This window comes from Ranitomeya imitator, chromosome 1, assembly GCF_032444005.1.
Source record: "Ranitomeya imitator isolate aRanImi1 chromosome 1, aRanImi1.pri, whole genome shotgun sequence".
NCBI lineage: Eukaryota > Metazoa > Chordata > Amphibia > Anura > Dendrobatidae > Ranitomeya > Ranitomeya imitator.
In genome coordinates, this window is record NC_091282.1 from 1,154,261,224 (window position 1) to 1,154,281,638 (window position 20,415).

The 20,415-nt window shown below is 40.8% G+C and overlaps 1 protein-coding gene across 4 annotated transcripts in view; it reads right to left on the reverse strand.

The window, feature by feature from the left end:
* PCDH7 (protocadherin 7) overlaps positions 1 to 20,415 on the reverse strand; it is a 1,276,140-nt gene that overhangs the window by 1,245,995 nt on the left and 9,730 nt on the right. The window contains exon 2 of one of the 4 annotated variants that reach the window (XM_069744632.1): positions 1,833 to 1,894. The exons of the other annotated variants lie outside the window; for them this stretch is intronic. Within the exon in view, the coding sequence (XP_069600733.1) occupies positions 1,877 to 1,894 (18 nt within the window). The 3' untranslated portion in view covers positions 1,833 to 1,876. The remainder of the gene's footprint in view (positions 1 to 1,832; positions 1,895 to 20,415) is intronic. 4 annotated transcript variants of the gene reach the window in all.

The window sequence follows — 20,415 nt, forward strand, 5'->3', positions numbered from 1 at the left end:
GCGTATGTGTAGGGGGTTATTATCACCCTTAGAATATGCCTTTTTTAAGCGGTTTTACATAATTTTCATGTCCGTGTTCAATATTCATTTTTTGTTTGATTGGATAATAAAATAGATGTACAAATACAGACTTTTTTTCTATGATATATATGTACCTCGGTGTACGCTGCTTTTTTATATAGCGCCTTCCATGTGGAGTTTTTTAGTGTGTATTACTTGCACCCTTTTATGAAATTGTGGATTACGCCTGTCTTTTGTCTTTTCGACTATTGTTAACACATGCCACCTTTTGCCCCACGTCTCCCCATAATGATTCTATAAATCCCCACAGGCCCCTTCACGGTACCCCACAGTGCCCCACAGTGCCAATAAATAACCAGACGTAAACCAACTGAGACGTGCCATGAAGATACAGTGTTGACATTTTTTCTGCTCTTAGTAAACTATGGAAATGATAAAAGTACATGTTGGGGTAACTTCTAGTTGTATGTGCCGGACAGAATCTACAAAACATTGTGAACATGCCTTACTTTAATACTAGAAAATATTTAAAAAATGCAATATTATACTTGAAAATAAAAAGTAAAAAATGAAAGTAATGATAGTCGTAGTACAGAATTAAATTAAGTGTGAATATCAATGTTGCCAATAGATTGTGAGCGGTTGATTGGGTGGGAGGGTCCTTATTATATGAGATATTCCACTACACATACTTTACTGCACAACAGCGCCCCTACAGGAAAAATGATGTTTGGCAGTTTATGCATGATATGACACCATTGGTTTTCCAGAATTAGGGTTTTCATGCAAATTAGATGGCTGTTGGCCAAACTATCAGCTGACGCAGGAGCGCTCTATGGGCCGACGGTGGCTTATTTCAGAGAGGACATTGTGATCCAATATTGGACACGTGCGACCGACATCTCTCCTGGCCATCGGTCGGCTAGCGCATCCATTCACATTAGGCCATGACTAAGGACTCAAGAGGGGCGGTTCACATCCTTTTTTACCTTTATTTTTTCATCTTTATGCATTATGTTGTTTATTAAAGACTTTAGAATTTTTGACCTAAATTTCTACGATGCTGGATTCCCATCCTCTCTCTTTACTGTAATGTCTATGGGGGGCCGTTAATAGCTACAACGAACACAGATCTTGAGTCTAACTCGGCAATGGTAGTCAAATCCTTAAAAAAAAGTTTTTTTTCATTTTTTTTTAACAATACATTTTTCCTCTCGTCTGCTCTAGAGTTACATTGGCATTACATTATCTATGGGAAACCCTGGATTTTCTGGTATCTCTCCAGCACCAATAATTGATGTGACATTTTGCCCACTCTTGACCTTACTGTCCCCACGTTACGATCCAGGCACACTAATGGATGGATTATTAGATCGGTTCCCTAATGAGACGATTATACCAGAACAAGTCATATGTACATTGCACTAGGTTCTATACATACTTACAAGCATATATCTATGTATAGAGGGCAGAAATATCCTGTATATGCAGAAATTGGAGAGTAATATTGACTGAGATGCAAACATTCATTTGCAGTTGTGGTTACATTTGCAGGACTAACATTAGAGGAGATGTTTACAGATGAGCTTACGGCAAAGCCACCGGAGGCCCGAAGATCACAGCTCAAACAAAAGAGTATTTTCATCATGCAGCTGGAAATGCTAATAATGCGCGGTTATACCGGTGCCCAAGACTGGTTAAAATCATGCAGGGAAAAAAGCAAAATAGCAAGAGGCGAGGCAGAGAAAAAGAGGTTACACCATAAAGCTTAACCCTTAAATGTCTTCTTCTAAGGGACTTCTGTTACGTACCAATTTTTGCACTTCATCCAGATGATAAGGCCCACATGGTGAAATCAAAACAAAAAATGTGACTGGAAAAACAAAAAGTGAAAATGTAAAGATATGCACACAAATAAAAAAGAAAAGTAAAAAAAAAAATATAAAGACGCAAAATAAGACAAACAAAATGGCTACAAACTCAATGAGACAAAGAAGTGTAAGTTAGAGCGTAAGGGCTCAATCATCTTACGGCACTGTACAATCTTCATATAAAGCACCTATGGATTTCTATGGTCCCCGAATATTCCTCCATATTCCTCCAACGTTATGCAGAAGAGTACAGATGTCCATTATATGGTCCCGCGCGGAGCACCACATGACTGGGCAGAGAGGGATATCATGTAGGGGGCATGAGGCCTTAAAAGGGTCATCCAGTCACAAAATGTAGACGACCAGACATGTTTATTAAATGGGTGGAGGACCCGACCGATCAACTATGATTTTCTGAGAGCCGCCGCTCTGCAGTACCCAACAGCGGATGCAACATATTGAATAGAGGTTTGTGTGTGAGCTCAAAGTGTTTATAATAACAGGTCATAAAAAGTGGTAATCAGGCGACTTCTCTAATTCAATGAATATAATGAAAAATATCCTACAGGTTCTTACATGGAAACTAAACGCCGTCTTCCACTGACTTGTACATCTCTGTATGTGAGGGTTGACATTAGGAAGGCAACATATGGACAATATGCTGGATTATAAGGAATTTCAGGAATGTTAACTCCATGATAAGTATTTCACAACCATCGCACATGCCATATACTATCTCGTATCCTACTCAGCGTAAAAGTATTTGTCATGTTTTATCTTCAGTCTCAAACCTACAGCTGTTCATCCACTAATGAGCATGTGTATGTATCAATCCATCATCCATCCATCCATCGTTTATCTATCTATCTATCATTTATCTATTGGCCACAAGGGGCCAATAAAAAAATCACTTTTTACACTATATGGTGTGCTGACTCAAGTTACTAATTTATCTGAATGGTTTGGTATTTGCCAGGGATGCTTTGTACCCTCACTGTTCTAGTGCTGCTCTCTTTTTTTCCAAATCTATTTGTCTATCTATCTAATATCTATCTATCTATCATCTATCTATCTATCTATCTATCTATCTATCTATCTATCATCTATCTATCTATTATGTATCTATTTATTATCTATCTATCTATCTATCTATTATCTACCGTATCTATCTAACATCTATCTATTATCTATCTATCTATCTATCTATCTATTATATATCTAGCATCTATTTATCTATTATCTATCTATCTATCTATCTATCTATCTATCTATCTATCTATCTATCTATCTATCTAGCTATCTAATATATATCTATTATCTATCTATCTATCTAACATCTATCTATCTATCTATCTATCTATCTATTATCTATCTATTATATATCTATCATCTATTTATCTATTTATATATTATCTATCTATCTATCTATCTATCTATCTATCTATCTATCTATCTATCTAACATCTATCTATCTAATATCTATCTATCTATCTATCTATCTATCTATTATCCATCTATCAACTATCCATTATCTATCTAATATCTATCTATCTAATATCTATCTATTATCTATCTATCTATTATCTATCTAATATCTACCGTATTTATTATCTATTATACAGTGGGGCAAAAAAGTATTTAATCAGTCAGCAATAGTGCAAGTTCCACCACTTAAAAAGATGAGAGGCGTCTGTAATTTACATCATAGGTAGACCTCAACTATGGGAGACAAACTGAGAAAAAAAATCCAGAAAATCACATTGTCTGTTTTTTTTAACATATTTTTTTGCATATTATGGTGGAAAATAAGTATTTGGTCAGAAACAAACAATCAAGATTTCTGGCTCTCACAGACCTGTAACTTCTTCTTTAAGAGTCTCCTCTTTCCTCCACTCATTATCTGTAGTAATGGCACCTGTTTAAACTTGTTATCAGTATAAAAAGACACCTGTGCACACCCTCAAACAGTCTGACTCCAAACTCCACTATGGTGAAGACCAAAGCGCTGTCAAAGGACACCAGAAACAAAATTGTAGCCCTGCACCAGGCTGGGAAGACTGAATCTGCAATCGCCAACCAGCTTGGAGTGAAGAAATCAACAGGGGGAGCAATAATTAGAAAATGGAAGACATACAATACCACTGATAATCTCCCTCGATCTGGGGCTCCACGCAAAATCCCACCCCGTGGGTTCACAATTATCACAAGAACGGTGAGCAAAAATCCCAGAACCACGCGGGGGGACCTAGTGAATGAACTGCAGAGAGCTGGGACCAATGTAACAAGGCCTACCATAAGTAACACACTACGCCACCATGGACTCAGATCCTGCAGTGCCAGAAGTGTCCCACTGCTTAAGCCAGTACATGTCCGGGCCCGTCTGAAGTTTGCTAGAGAGCATTTGGATGATCCAGAGGAGTTTTGGGAGAATGTCCTATGGTCTGATGAAACCAAACTGGAACTGTTTGGTAGAAACACAACTTGTCGTGTTTGGAGGAAAAAGAATACTGAGTTGCATCCATCAAACACCATACCTACTGTAAAGCATGGTGGTGGAAACATCATGCTTTGGGGCTGTTTCTCTGCAAAGGGGCCAGGACGACTGATCCGGGTACATGAAAGAATGAATGGGGCCATGTATCGTGAGATTTTGAGTGCAAACCTCCTTCCATCAGCAAGGGCATTGAAGATGAAACGTGGCTGGGTCTTTCAACATGACAATGATCCAAAGCACACCGCCAGGGCAACGAAGGAGTGGCTTCGTAAGAAGCATTTCAAGGTCCTGGAGTGGCCTAGCCAGTCTCCAGATCTCAACCCTATAGAAAACCTTTGGAGGGAGTTGAAAGTCCGTGTTGCCAAGCGAAAAGCCAAAAACATCACTGCTCTAGAGGAGATCTGCATGGAGGAATGGGCCAACATACCAACAACAGTGTGTGACAACCTTGTGAAGACTTACAGAAAACGTTTGACCTCTGTCATTGCCAACAAAGGATATATTACAAAGTATTGAGATGAAATTTTGTTTCTGACCAAATACTTATTTTCCACCATAATATGCAAATAAAATGTTAAAAAAACAGACAATGTGATTTTCTGGATTTTTTTTTCTCAGTTTGTCTCCCATAGTTGAGGTCTACCTATGACGTAAATTACAGACGCCTCTCATCTTTTTAAGTGGTGGAACTTGCACTATTGCTGACTGACTAAATACTTTTTTGCCCCACTGTATATATATATATATATATATGTCTATCTTTTATCTATCTATCTCTATCTATCTATTATCTATCTATGTAGGCTTCTTTCTATCTATCTATCTATCTATCTATCTCTCTATCTAACTATTATCTATCTATCTATCTACAGTGCCTACAAGTAGTATTCAACCCCCTGCAGATTTAGCAGGTTTACACATTTGGAATTAACTTGGCATTGTGACATTTGGACTGTAGATCAGCCTGGAAGTGTGAAATGCACTGCAGCAAAAAAGAATGTTATTTCTTTTTTTTTCTTTTTTTTAAATTGTGAAAAGTCTTTTCAGAGGGTCATTTATTATTCAACCCCTCAACCCACCAGAATTCTGTTTGGTTCCCCTAAAGTACTAAGAAGTAGTTCAGGCACAAAGAACAATGAGCTTCACATGTTTGGATTAATTATCTCTTTTTCCAGCCTTTTCTGACTATTTAAGACCCTCCCCAAACTTGTGAACAGCACTCATACATGGTCAACATGGGAAAGACAAAGGAGCATTCCAAGGCCATCAGAGACAAGATCGTGGAGGGTCACAAGGCTGGCAAGGGGTACAAAACCCTTTCCAAGGAGTTGGGCCTACCTGTCTCCACTGTTGGGAGCATCATCCGGAAGTGGAAGGCTTATGGAACTACTGTTAGCCTTCCACGGCCTGGACAGCCTTTGAAAGTTTCCTCCCGTGCCGAGGCCAGGCTTGTCCGAAGAGTCAAGGCTAACCCAAGGACAACAAGGAAGGAGCTCCGGGAAGATCTCATGGCAGTGGGGACATTAGTTTCAGTCAATACCATAAGTAACGTACTCCACCGCAATGGTCTCCGTTCCAGACGAGCCCGTAAGGTACCTTTACTTTCAAAGCATCATGTCAAGGCACGTCTACAGTTTGCTCATGATCACTTGGAGGACTCTGAGACTGACTGGTTCAAGGTTCTCTGGTCTGATGAGACCAAGATCGAGATCTTTGGTGCCAACCACACACGTGACATTTGGAGACTGGATGGCACTGCATACGACCCCAAGAATACCATCCCTACAGTGAAGCATGGTGGTGGCAGCATCATGCTGTGGGGCTGTTTCTCAGCCATGGGGCCTGGCCATCTGGTCCGCATCCATGGGAAGATGGATAGCACGGCCTACCTGGAGATTTTGGCCAAGAACCTCCGCTCCTCCATCAAGGATCTTAAGATGGGTCGTCATTTCATCTTCCAACAAGACAACGACCCAAAGCACACAGCCAAGAAAACCAAGGCCTGGTTCAAGAGGCAAAAAATCAAGGTGTTGCAGTGGCCTAGTCAGTCTCCTGACCTTAACCCAATTTAAAACTTGTGGAAGGAGCTCAAGATTAAAGTCCACATGAGACACCCAAAGAACCTAGATAACTTGGAGAAGATCTGCATGGAGGAGTGGGCCAAGATAACTCCAGAGACCTGTGCCGGCCTGATCAGGTCTTATAAAAGACGATTATTAGCAGTAATTGCAAACAAAGGTTATTCCACAAAATATTAAACCTAGGGGTTGAATAATAATTTACCCACACTTTTATGTTTAAAATTTATAAAAATTTAACTGAGCAACAAAAATTTTTGGTTTGTAAGATTTATGCATCTGTTAATAAATCCTGCTCTTGTTTGAAGTTTGAAGGCTCTAACTTATTTGCATCTTATTAAACCTGCTAAATCTGCAGGGGGTTGAATACTACTTGTAGGCACTGTATCTATCTATCTATCTATCTATCTATCTATCTATCTATCTATCTATCTATCTATCTATCTATCTACGTATGCTTCTATCTATCTATCTATGTATGCTTCTACCTATCTATGTATCTATCTAATTCTGTAGATATGGACGCCTTAATCTGATGACTTTCCGCACCCTTTGGTAGCATCTGGTCTTTGCTGACGTGCCAGTGATTGTACCCAGATGGTTAATGAGCAGATCTCACACTGCACAATATGCCCTGACAGCAGAGCACGCAATGACACCATGTCCAGATAACGTCTGACACAAACATTATGATAACTGCAGAGAGTGAATATTGTATCAATGACCCAGTTTGTTCCATCAATAACAAAACCTTTATCAATAAAAGTGGAACAAACCAACCAGGTATTGGGATGAGCCATGAGCACGTCTTGTTGTCTGGACACCGAGAGTCTTCATGGCTACAGTAGCTGTCACTGCGACCATTCCGCGTGATCTGGATAGTGATGTATATTCGGCCTGATCACAGCGGTTGGATGGACAATCATCCGGCCGGCAGCTGTTAGGTCAGGCTGGCTCAGTACATGCAGGCCTGGCTCTGCTGACGATGCACATATCTCTGCCATATAGGTAGGTAAGGCCATGTCGTTATCAGCTACGCAGGGACATAACCTGAATTACTGTAAAGAAGGAGCTTTGTCGATGCCGTAGACGTCTACAAACTTTGCTTACCTCTTATTCTAGCCTTGTTCAAAAGCACCTACAGACCTAAGTGAGGCCACCCATGGGCAGGAGATGCCCTATCACTGGCATGTCCTTGGTACCTGGTCTGAAGCTATGTTATTCCATTATACAAATCCTAACATGAGACAATTTCTGATAGGTGCAAGCACATGTCATCTTACACATCCAGGATGCGTAAACCAGCTGTGCCCTGAAAGTATGCAAATAGATTCTTTTCTGGTTAGCCAATAAAGGCATCACTCTGAGAACACTTTTGTCACTTTTGGGCATTTAAGTATTTGCACATTAAAATCCAACAACTTCTCTTCTCTCTTAAGACATCATATGTCAAAGCAGATTTGGGAGGCCTCCATACACCTCTAATGGATGGCCAATCCCACCAAAATTAGTGGGTTCATCCATACGACTAATGGATGGCCAATTCCACCAAAATTGGGGGGTTCATCCATATGACTAATGGATGGCCAATCGCACCAAAATTGGTGGGTTCATCCATATGACTAATGGATGGCCAATCCCACCAAAATTGTTGGGTTCATCCATACAACTAATGGATGGCCAATCCCACCAAAATTGGTGGGTTCATCCATACGACTAATGGATGGCCAATCCCACCAAAATTGGTGGGTTCATCCATACGACTAATGGATGGCCAATCCCACCAAAATTGGTGGGTTCATCCATACGACTAATGGATGGCCAATCCCATCAAAATTGGTGGGTTCATCCATACGACTAATGGATGGCCAATCCCACCAAAATTGGTGGGTTCATCCATACAACTAATGGATGGCCAATCCCACCAAAATTGGTGGGTTCATCCATACGACTTTCACCTATTGTTTATGGGGGCATCTTTTATGGGCTTCATAATTATCTGATTGATACAGAGCATTGCCAATTAAAATAAATGCTTAATGTGGATATTTTGTCCAACAGGATTTCATCCAACAAACTGATTACATACACACGTAGGTATTTCAAAGATAAGTCCTGAGAATGTAGCATTTGAATTATTATACAAATGAGGCTGTAGATCTGAAGCCTCTGTCACTCCAGCTCTATTCTCCACTCAGCACGGCCTCCTCCTGCTTGACTGCCAGCTTTACCTGTAATCTCACATCATAGATGCAGTCTGTCAAGCAGAAGGTGGCAGTGCTGGATGTAGAAGAGAGCTGGAGTGACAGAGGTGTCAAATCTACAAATAGTTCTTTAGCTTCAATTGCTTATAAATTCAAACACTAATTTCTCAGTTACTAAAGGTATTGCTGAACTTGACTTTGTAAGATCTACATGAGCATAGAAATAGTTTAGTGGAGGAGGGGTGAAATCATGCTGACAAATTCCGCTCAAGTGGAAGGAAATAGTCTCACCACAGTTTTTTTTTCTATAGCTGAAATGTCGCATTTAAGATGGGTTAATCAAGTGAATTTGTGTGGCCTGACATTTTTAGATGTTATATAGTGGATCTCAGATCAGTATTCAGAGGCTTGCACCCAATATTCCACAGTACAAACTTTTATTTTATTTTTATTCATACATTCATATATTTTTATTTATTTTGAAGTATTAAACACATCACCAATTTTCTAAGTAATTGTATTTCTACAGGTGCTACTGAAATTGAAATTCTCACCAGATGTCGATAATAACCCATCCAATCTAAACCGGCAAAAAGAATCAAACCATAGATGTCCATAAATTAAGTTATGTATAATAATGAGAAATGAGAGAGGTAAAAGGTATTGAACACATGAAGTGAGGTGCAAAGAGCCATGGAAAGTCATGACACCAGCTGAAATCTATCAGTAATTAGGAAGCAATCCTGCAACTTAGTGAAGAATAATATCAGCTGGTTCAACTGATGACCTAAAAAAAGTGTCTCATTATCAAGGTGTCACACAAGAAACATCTAATGATGGGTAAATCAATGAGCTGTCTCAAGACCTTTGCAACCTTATTGTTGCAAAACATACTAATGGCCTTGACACAAGAATTTCTAAACTACTGAAGGTTCCAGTGAACACTTTTGGGGCCATAATCCAGGAGTGGAAAGAACATAATTTCACCATAAACCCACTGGGGCCTGGTGATCCCAGCAAGATTTCAGACAGAGAAGTGAAAAGAATTATTCGAAGAGTTGTACAAGAGCCAAGGAACACTTGAGGAGAGCTACAGAGAGACCTGGAATCAGCAGGCACAATTGGTTCAAATAAAACAATTAGCAATGCACTCAACTTCCATGGCCTATATGCACATACACCACGCAAAACACCTTTGTTAAACAAAAAATATGTTCAGGTGATTTTAAAGATAGCTCAACGACATTTAGATGACTGTGAAATACTGGGAGAACATAGTCTGGTCAGATGAGACCAAAATTGAACTCTGTGGATGTGATCAGTGAAGTCTGGAGATGGAAAAATTATGGTGTGGGGCTTTTTTCAACGTATGGCACTGGCAAATTTCATAAATTTGAAGGATGCGTGAATGGACAAATGTACCAAGACATTCTTGATAAAAAAAATCTACTGCCATCTAAAAGAATGATGAAGATGAAATGATGGTGGACATTTCAGCAGGACAATTATCCTAAATAGCCAAGGAAAGTCTCAATTGATTTCAGAGAAAGAAAATAAAGCTGCTAGAATAATCCAGCCATTCATGGGACCTGAATCCTATGGAAAATGTATGGAAGGAACTAAAGCTCAGAGTTCATAGAACTAGCCCACTGCACCTTCAGAATTTGAAGATTGTTTGAGTGGAAGAAATGGTCAAACTCACACCTGAGCAATGTATGGAACTAGTTTCTCCATACAGGAGGTGCCGTGAAGTTGAGAGCACCAACAAAGGCTTTTGCATTAAATATTAAATAGATTTCAGTAAGTGGGTACTTTTTCCTTGTAACATTTCACATTACTACACATAACTTATTTTAAGGCCATCTATGGTTTGATTTTTCTGCCGATGTAGATTGGAAGGTTTGTTACCGGGATCTAGTGAAAACTTCATGTCAGTAGGACCTTTAGAAATACATTCACTTAGAAAATTGGTGACGTGTTCAATTCTTAGTTAATATGCTATATGTATATTCAGCTCTGGCAAAAATTACGAGACCACTGCAAAATGTTCAGTTTGTCAGATTTTTCTCTTCTTGGTATATTTTCGAACATGTCTCTGAATTACCAAGCAATAAGTTTTGTATTTTTTTTTCTGAAAATTAAAAAAAAAAAAAAGCAGTGCTTTCAGACCTCAAATAATGCAAAGAAAACAAGTTCATAATCATTTAGAAACAACAATACTAATGTTTTAACTCAGGAGGAGTTCAGAAATCAATATTTTGTGGAATAACCATGATTTTTAATCACAGCTTTCCTGCGTCTTGGCATGTTTTCCACCAGTCTTTCACACTGCTTCTGGCGCAAACATTTAAGCAGGTCTTCTTTGTTTGATGGCTTGTGACTATCCATCATCCTCTTGATTACATTCCAGAGGTTTCCAATGGGGTTCAGATCTGGAGATTGGGCTGCCCATGACAGGGTTTTCATGTGTTGGGCTTTTAATTTTTGTCAGAGCTGTATATACCCAATTATGTAGAAGTATTGAAGTAAAAAAGAATAAAAAGAATTTACAACATTGTGGCTTCTTTATATCATTTTAACTGAAAAAATAAATATTATCAGACAGCGGAAAAGTATCTATGACCAAGGTTACATGTCGCCATGGTGCACAATATTAAATGGAACACTAAACTAAATAGTCAATTTGGTCAACTTGAACACATCATTGACATTTGTTGTAAAAAAAAATTCATTTGTGCTGAATGTGATTTTTTTGTCCCTTCAGATGAACAATGTAGAACGCACAGACAAAAACGAGAGAACAGAGCTAAAAAATGGATTCAATAAAATAACAGAGTCAGAATATCTCCCACAAAGACAATTAGTTAATGTAGGTACATGATAACATCACAGGATATGAAAACGTTATCATTGCGAGACAATATTTTATCTCTGTTCAACATGTCCTTGATTAGATATTATGCTGAGAGCAGAGGATGAACATCGAAAAGCCAAAATAAAAGACAATGAGAAAAAGTAGAGCAAGTCGGAACTTTTAAAAATAACCATAAAAAGACATGTAAAAATGCACATGTAAATACTATATATAATGTATATAGGTATATCATAGATAATTAGTTTATAAAATACTTAATTACTAATTACTTAAAGTCCTGGGAAATACCCTTGAACCTATTGGCTTCTGAAGATGGAGGCTAGCTCAGTTTTGCTAGAATGTCTCTCCCTATGGGTAGAATGAACCCACTGTATGTTGGCCATGTTTTTTTCCACAATTCCCGCAATGATACAAAGCCAACCTAAAGATCATTATATATTCAAGTTGCTACAAATTGGAAAGTTGGGTGGGAGAAAGAGCAAACTAACAACGGGGTCTTCTGTCCAAGGATGGAATTGTGACGATATGAAGTAGTGCCAAACCAAAGGACCTCAATATTTTATTATTTTTACCTTAAAATTTAGAAAGTTAACTGATTATATTACACTTGAATGGGCTTTCCCAAATTTAAGAGATAATACTGGTAACTTTGGGCATGTAATGTAGTGATGAGAAGTGAAGCCTACAAAACTATAGTCAACCATGGATGGCTCCATCCAAATGTATATCCATGGGAGATGGTGGGAGCCCTAGTTGCCAGCTAGTTCCCAAGGAACTGGAAGGTTGAGATGATGGTATGATACTTTTACTCAATCTATGAACGCCAAAGTGTTTCGGGGGCGCATGGACAAATTCGTCAGGACAGGTCACAATCACTCTATCCAGATGTGGGCATTCACTTGGCAAGACAATACATTTCTTACTTTACCAATGGACATGATCATAAGTCAGTTATTTTTATAACTGCATTAGTTGTGAACTTAATAATTCTCCATTTTTACCTCCCCACACGACCACAACGTAAAACACACAAGCAGGCATGCACATTTAATTACCCCCTATGAGAAAAAGAATTGATGGGACTGTCCAAAGTACGACCTGTTTCCTTCCTGGTTTTTTTTACAAAAATATTTATACAAAATATTGCCAGAATCCGTCCCTTCCTCAGCCCAAAATCTACTAAAACTCTTGTGCATGCCCTCATCATCTCCCGCCTCGATTACTGCAACACTCTCCTCTGTGGCCTCCCCGCTAACTCCCTTGCACCACTCCAGTCTGTCTTCAACTCTGCTGCTCGGCTAATCCACCTCTCTCCTCGCTACTCCCCTGCTTCACCCCTCTGCAAATCCCTCTACTGGCTCCCAGTTCCCCAACGAATCCAGTTCAAACTACTAACACTGATCTACAAAGCCATCCACAACCTGTCCCCGCCCTATATCTCTGAACTAATCTCCCACTATCTTCCCTCACGTAATCATCGATCCTCCCAAGACCTCCTTCTCTCCTCCACACTTATTCGTTCCTCACACAACCGCCTCCAAGACTTCTTCCGAATATCCCACATCCTCTGGAATTCCACGCCTCAACACGTCCGATTATCCATCACCCTCGGATCCTTCAGACAGATCCTGAAAACCCATCTCTTCAGGAAAGCCTACAGCCTGCAATAACCATTTTGCTGCCTCACCAACCGCCCGAGTTGCCGCCACGTCACCGACCATCCGAGCTGCCGCCACGTCACCGACCACCCGAGCTGTCGCCATGTCAACGACCACCCGAGCTGCCGCTACGTCACCAACCCCCTGAGCTGCCGCCACGACCACCCGAGCTGCTGCCACGACCACCCGAGCTGCCACCTCACCACCACCAGTGCTGCAGCAAACCAATCTCCTGTCTCTTCCCCACTATCCTGAAGAATGTAAGTCCGCAAGGACAGGGTCCTCTCCCCTCTGTACCAATCTGTCACTGTAAATATCTATAACCCTGTATGTAACCCCTTTTCACATGTACAGCACCATGGAATTAATGGTGCTATATAAATAAATAATAATAAATAATAATAATAATACAATAAAGCTCAAGCATTTGGAAAGAGACGGTTCCTGCCAAAATGCATCACATCATTATCAATTGACTTTCATATTGATCATTGAACATGCAGTGTGATCATCAATAGAAGGAAAATATGACACTCCAGGTAAATGTACAGTAGGTCCCGAATAGGATCCCAATCAGTATCAGTCAAATAGTAGAATAAATCCAGAACTCTAAGGTGAGTATGGTGAAAAACAGGAATACTTTACTGCAGCGATCCTGATTACTGATAGGCGACTGAGAATTTGGGTGCTCGATCGAGTACCAAGTAGATCCAAGTATTTCATGATGCTCGAGTCCTCCGGTCACTGAGCTGCTCAGCACTGAGGCCCTGAACTGCACCACTCTCCAGTCTGCAGGAAAAATGCTTGAATGCTTCATTGACTTTCATTGCACTCAGTCCTCGAATTGAGCACCTGAGCATTCCAAAGTGTTCGATTCGAGTACCGAGAACCTGAGCAATTTACTGCTTGCTCATCACTAGTCCTGATTGACAAGTCACGCCTGGTAAGACTGCAGGAAATTACGCTCTTGCTGGGCTTCATAACACCCACCAGTACCTGAATCATTAGCGCTGCACACTACAGCGATGGAGGTCGCTTTTACCTATAGCATTGCTCCTTATCTCATTATTTGTGGCTTTAAATATATGTGTATCTATATGTACAGTATCTATCTATCCAAAAGAGAAAAAAACAGCACTCCATAGTCCAATACTCATTGGATTATTGACCCATCATGAGAGGGGAACATTCTATCTATCTATCTATCTATCTATCTATCTATCTATCTATCTATCTATCTATCTATTATGTATCTATGTATTATCTATCAATCTATCTATCTATCTATCTATCTATCTATCTATCTATCTATCTATCTACCAATCTATTTATTATGTATCTATTATCTATCAATCAATCAATCTATCTATCTATCTATCTATCTATCTACCTATCTATCTATCTATCTATCTATCTATCTATCTATCTATCTATCTATCTATCTATCTATCTATCTATCTATCTATCCAACCATCCAACCAATCTATCCAGTATACATTGCTATCAATCTATTTCTTAACTATGTACAGGCTCAGACTGGCTCTCTGAGGAGCAGGTGAATCCCCGGTGGGACCCTGTAGAAGAATGGGCCCTCCATCACCCTACAGGCAAAAGCAGCATCTTTGCATTCATTTAACAAACTACCCAGTTTACTATCATATACAGGGTGGGCCATTTATATGGATACACCTAAATAAAATGGGAATGGCTGGTGATATCAACTTCCTGTTTGTGGCACATTAGTATATGGGAGGGGGGAACCTTTTCAAGATAGGCGGTGACCATGGTGGCCATTTTGAAGTCGGCCATTTTGGATCCCACTTTATAAGTGACCCACCCAGGTGTATCCATATAAATGGCCCACCCTGTAGAAGTAAAGATGAATTTGTGAATGAGGGTAATTAATCATTTCATATAACTGAACATTGGAATCCTAAAGTCAAAGTTTCTGCTAGGCCATTGGCATCCCAGTCTGACACTCTATCTATCTATCTATCTATCTATCTATCTATCCGTTTATGTGTCTGTCTGTGTCTGTCTGTCTATCTATCCATCCATTCATTCATCTGTCTGTCCATCTATCTACCTACCTGCCTGTCTGTCTATTTCTGCAGAAGGTTTGCACCAACACCACACTTTAATACTACAAAATAGGTTATTTTAGCAAAACAAAATAGATACAAAAACACATTTATTCCCAATAAAGCTAAATACGCTCCTTGTGCAGCCACTTATGACAATGTTATTAAAATATTTAATTCTGGTTGCATGTACCAATACCCTTCCAGGCAAGATATGAAGCATATTATTAAAAAAGGCTGACACTACCTGTCATGCACGGGATGTCACATAAGCTTCCAAACCAAAACCACAATTACAAGCTGTATCTTCCCCGAAGCTTCCAGCACATGGGAAATTCAACGGTTAACAGCTACGACATATAATATATGTATACAATGTATTAAGCAAAACAGAGAGCCAGATACAGAGGTGACAGATACAGAGGCGACGGATACAGAGGCGACTGATACAGAGGCGAACGTACAGAGGTGACGGATACAGAGGCGACAGATACAGAGGGGAAGGTACAGAGGTGACGGATACAGAGGTGATAGATACAGAGGCAACAGATACAGAGGCGAAGGATACAGAGGCGAAGGATACAGAGGCGACTGATACAGAGGCAACAGATACAGAGGTGACAGATACAGAGGCGACAGATACAGAGGGGAAGGTACAGAGGTGACGGATACAGAGGTGATAGATACAGAGGCAACAGATACAGAGGCGAAGGATACAGAGGCGAAGGATACAGAGGCGACTGATACAGAGGCAACAGATACAGAGGTGACAGATACAGAGGCGAAGGATACAGAGGCAACAGATACAGAGGCGACAGATACAGAGGTGACAGATACAGAGGCGAAGGATACAGAGGCAACAGATACAGAGGCGACAGATACAGAGGCGACGGATACAGAGGCAACAGATACAGAGGCGACGGATACAGAGGCGACAGATACAGAGGCGACTGATACAGAGGCGACAGATACAGAGGCAAATGTACAGAGGCGACAGATACAGAGGCGACGGATACAGAGGCGACAGATACAGAGTCGAAGGATACAGAGGCGACAGATACAGAGGCAAATGTACAGAGGCGACAGATACAGAGGCGACAGATACAGAGGAGAAGGATGCAGAGGCGATGGATACAAAGGCGACGGATACAAAGGTGATGGATACAGAGGCAAATGATATAGAGACAATGGCTACAGGGGCAAAGGATATAGAGGTGAAAGATACAGAGGCAACGGATACAGAGGCAACGGATACGGAGGGGAAGGATATAGAGGTGAAAGATACAGAGGCGATGGATACAGAGGCAATGGATACAGAGACGACGGATACAGAGGCGAAGGATATACAGGTGAAAGACACAGAGGCGAAAGATACAGAGGAGAAGGTTATAGAGGCGATGGATACAGAGGCGGCTGATACAGAGGCGACAGATACAGAGGCGAAGGATATAGAGGTGAAAGACACAAAGGCGGAGGATACAGAAGCGAAGGATATAGAGACCATGGATACAGAGGCAAATGATACAGAGGCAAACAGATACAGAGGCAAAAGATATAGAGGTGAAAGGCACAGAGGCGAAGGATACAGAGGCGAAGGATACAGAGGCTACAGATACAGAGGCGAAGGATACAGAGGCTACAGATACAGAGGCGACAGATACAGAGGCAAAGGATACAGAGGCGAAGGATACAGAGGCGACTGATACAGAAGCGAAGGATACAGAGGCGACAGATACAGAGGCGAAGGATACAGAGGCGACAGATACAGAGGCGAAGGATACAGAGGCGAAGGATACAGAGGCGACTGATACAGAGGCGAAGGATATAGAGGTCAAAGACACAGAGGTGGAGGATACAGAGGCGAAGGATATAGAGACCATGGATACAGAGGCAAAGGATACAGAGGCAAACACATACAGAGGCAAAAGATATAGAGGTGAAAGGCACAGAGGCGAAGGATACACAAGCGACAGATAGAGAGGCGAAGGATACAGAGGCGAAGGATACAGAGGCGACAGATACAGAAGCGACAGATACAGAGGCGAAGGATACAGAGTCGAAGGATACAGATTCAGAGGCGAAGGATACAGAGGCGACAGATAAATGGGCGACAGATACTGAGGCGAAGGATACAGAGGAGACCGATACAGAGGCGACAGATACAAAGGCGAAGGACACAGAGGCGACCGATACAGAGGCGAAAGATACAGAGGTGAAGGACACAGAGGCAAAGGATACAGAGGCAAAGGATACAGAGGCGAACGATACAGAGGCGACAGATACAGAGGCGCAGGTGATGATGGCTGTAACGTATGTGTTGGGTTTTATCAGCTCTTCGATGCCTGCACCGAGATCTCGTGAACTGTGGAGCTTAGCATTGGCCTAGCTGCACTAAGCTCTTATCTCAACACATCTTTCTCACAATGACACCATGTTAACGCATTTGGTTTCTAAAGACCCTGCGCTGGCAGCGTTCTCTTCCCCTGGACTCCTACCGAGATCAGGTATAAAGGATATATTTTCTGTTTTTTGTCTCGAGTAAGTGATAAGTGAAGAACATGCACCACAAAATACGTGAAGAATCTTTTGGATAATATTTTCCATTAGTGGTGACACTTCTGATTTATGTACATTCCACACAATGGCCAACACCTAATAAAAATATCTTACATACAAGTCTTAAACCTTATTTACAAGACTGAGATGTGCATATTTCAATGACACAGCTTGGAGGCTACCACATCTGTCCATATGCTGGAAAGCGACAATTTTACCAGTCACCACTATTAACCTCCAGACCCATGTAGACGTCAGTGATTTTTCAAGTATGCAAAAAAAAAAAATGGTCCGAATTCCATCGGTGTTTGGTCGGTTTTTACCATCAGTATTTTATCAGTTATTTTCACTATGGAAAAAGTAAAAATAAATTACAAATCTTCTCCTACCCATTATCCATTCATTGTTAATCCCGGACAGCACTGGGATTGTACATTAATTCCATCTGTGGGCTGTCCATCATTTTCTTAGACCCATCGACTTGTATTGGGATTTCCTGATCCGTGAAGCAGATCCAAAATAGTCATGGGTGCATGTTCTATCTGCGAAAACCACTGATAAAATTCGTACATGAAAATCAGACGTCTAGATGAGGCCTAGGGCAATGTTCACTTCACGTTTTACCCTAAGTTCAGTGGCTCCATCAGGACTTACATGCTAACCCCGGCAAAATGGGATTCGGGCTTATGCCTTCATAGGGCCAATGACAATAATGATGCAGACAAAGTCACAATGTGCTCTGTTGTACATCATTTATGGTCGTACTTGTCTATTAGAGGCGGACATCTAGGACACCAAGACATAGTCTACTATGTCTTAACGACCAGCTCAAGTGGGCATATATGGCCAAATATGATATATGACAGAGTACACGTGACTCCGTCAGCATCATTAGAGTCAATGGCCCCATCAGGACATAAGCCTGAGTCCCGATTTCCAGAGGCTAGCACGTAAATCCCAATGGAGCCACTGAACGTTAAGTAAAATGTGATGTGAACATTGTCTTAGTAAAAGCCATGAAACTTGGGCATAGGTGGCACCAGATGAAGTTCTCTTAGGCTCTCTTCATACGTCCGCCTATCGTTTCTGCTTTTCTGTTCAGTTTGGAACAGACAAATGGAACAAATATATGGAAATTAACATGCAGCATGTAGAACGTTTTCTTCTCTTCTAAGAATAAACAACAATCATATAAATGAATGGGGCTCGTCTGTTTCTGTTTGACGCAGGAATTTATGGCGGTCTAATTCCATTTATCAGTTAAAATTTGTCTGATGTAAACAAAACAGATCAACGGACACGTGAACAGAGCCTAAAGGTGACCCATCCAACAACCATCCAACAATAGGAGCAGAGGTGCAATAATAATAATAATAACAAAGGTAACAAGAACATACCCTGGTTAGTATCTACATGGACATCACCTATTTCACAGGGTTTCCTAAAATGTATAAACATATTGATCATTGAGTTTCTCTTAAATTTGCCCTTGTGCCCACTAGGAGCAGAAAGGCAGGGACTGATGTGAGCATAATGGGAAGAATGAGAAGAATGGGAGGAAGAAGAAGAAGAAGGCGGAGGAGAAGAAGAAGAAGAAGAAGAAGAAGAAGAAGAAGAAGAAGAAGAAGAAGAAGAAGAAGGCGGAGGAGAAGAAGGAGAAGAAGAAGAAGAAGAAGAAGAAGAAGAAGAAGGTGGAGGAGAAGAAGGAGGAGAAGGAGAAGATGAAGAAGAAGGGGGGAGGAGAAGAAGTGGAAAAGGAGAAGAAGATTAAGAATGAGGAGGAGGAGGAGAAGAAGAAGGAGAAGAATGAGGAGGAGAAGAAGAAGATGAGGAAGGAGAAGAAGAAGGAGGAGATGGAGAAGAAGTGGAAAAGGAGAAGAAGATAAAGAATGAGGAGGAGGAGAAGAAGAAGGAGAAGAATGAGGAGGAGAAGAAGAAGAAGAAGAAGACGATGAGGAAGGAGAAGAAGAAGGGATAGAAGAGGAGGAGAAAAAGAAGAAACTAAATAATAAGAAGAAACAAAATTAAGAAACAAAAATAAAAGAGACAAAAGTAGAAGAAACAAAAAAGAAAAAAATAGAAAAGAAGAAGAAAAAGTAGAAGAAGAAAAACAAAAGAAGAAACAAAAATGAAGAAGAATGTACAAACATAATCCACCCTTGGGTTACCGGACCCCATGGTGGTCTTCCTTTATAGAATGCAGGAGAAGGTGCACCATCTATCTCCTGCTGACACCTCTGGAAGCTTTACTGGTGGGTGACATCTACTGAAGACGCGTTCACGGGATTGTTACATTATACAGGCTTAGACCACCCAACGTTAAAGCTAAATAAGCGCTGTCGTTTGTCACACAGGCTGCAGCGGTGATGTCACTGTCAGACAGGCCGACACGGACGCTCACAGCAGAACCTACACTACTACTAATCTGGATTATTTCAGCTCTGAAATCCCACAAATGAGAAAAGCATGATATTGATGGCAGAGTGATGAATAACTGGAGCTCACGCCGCCTCGGAGTGCCATAATGAGCTGTGTATTCATATACTGGGACAACTGGTGAAGCAGTGTCGGGTGAAA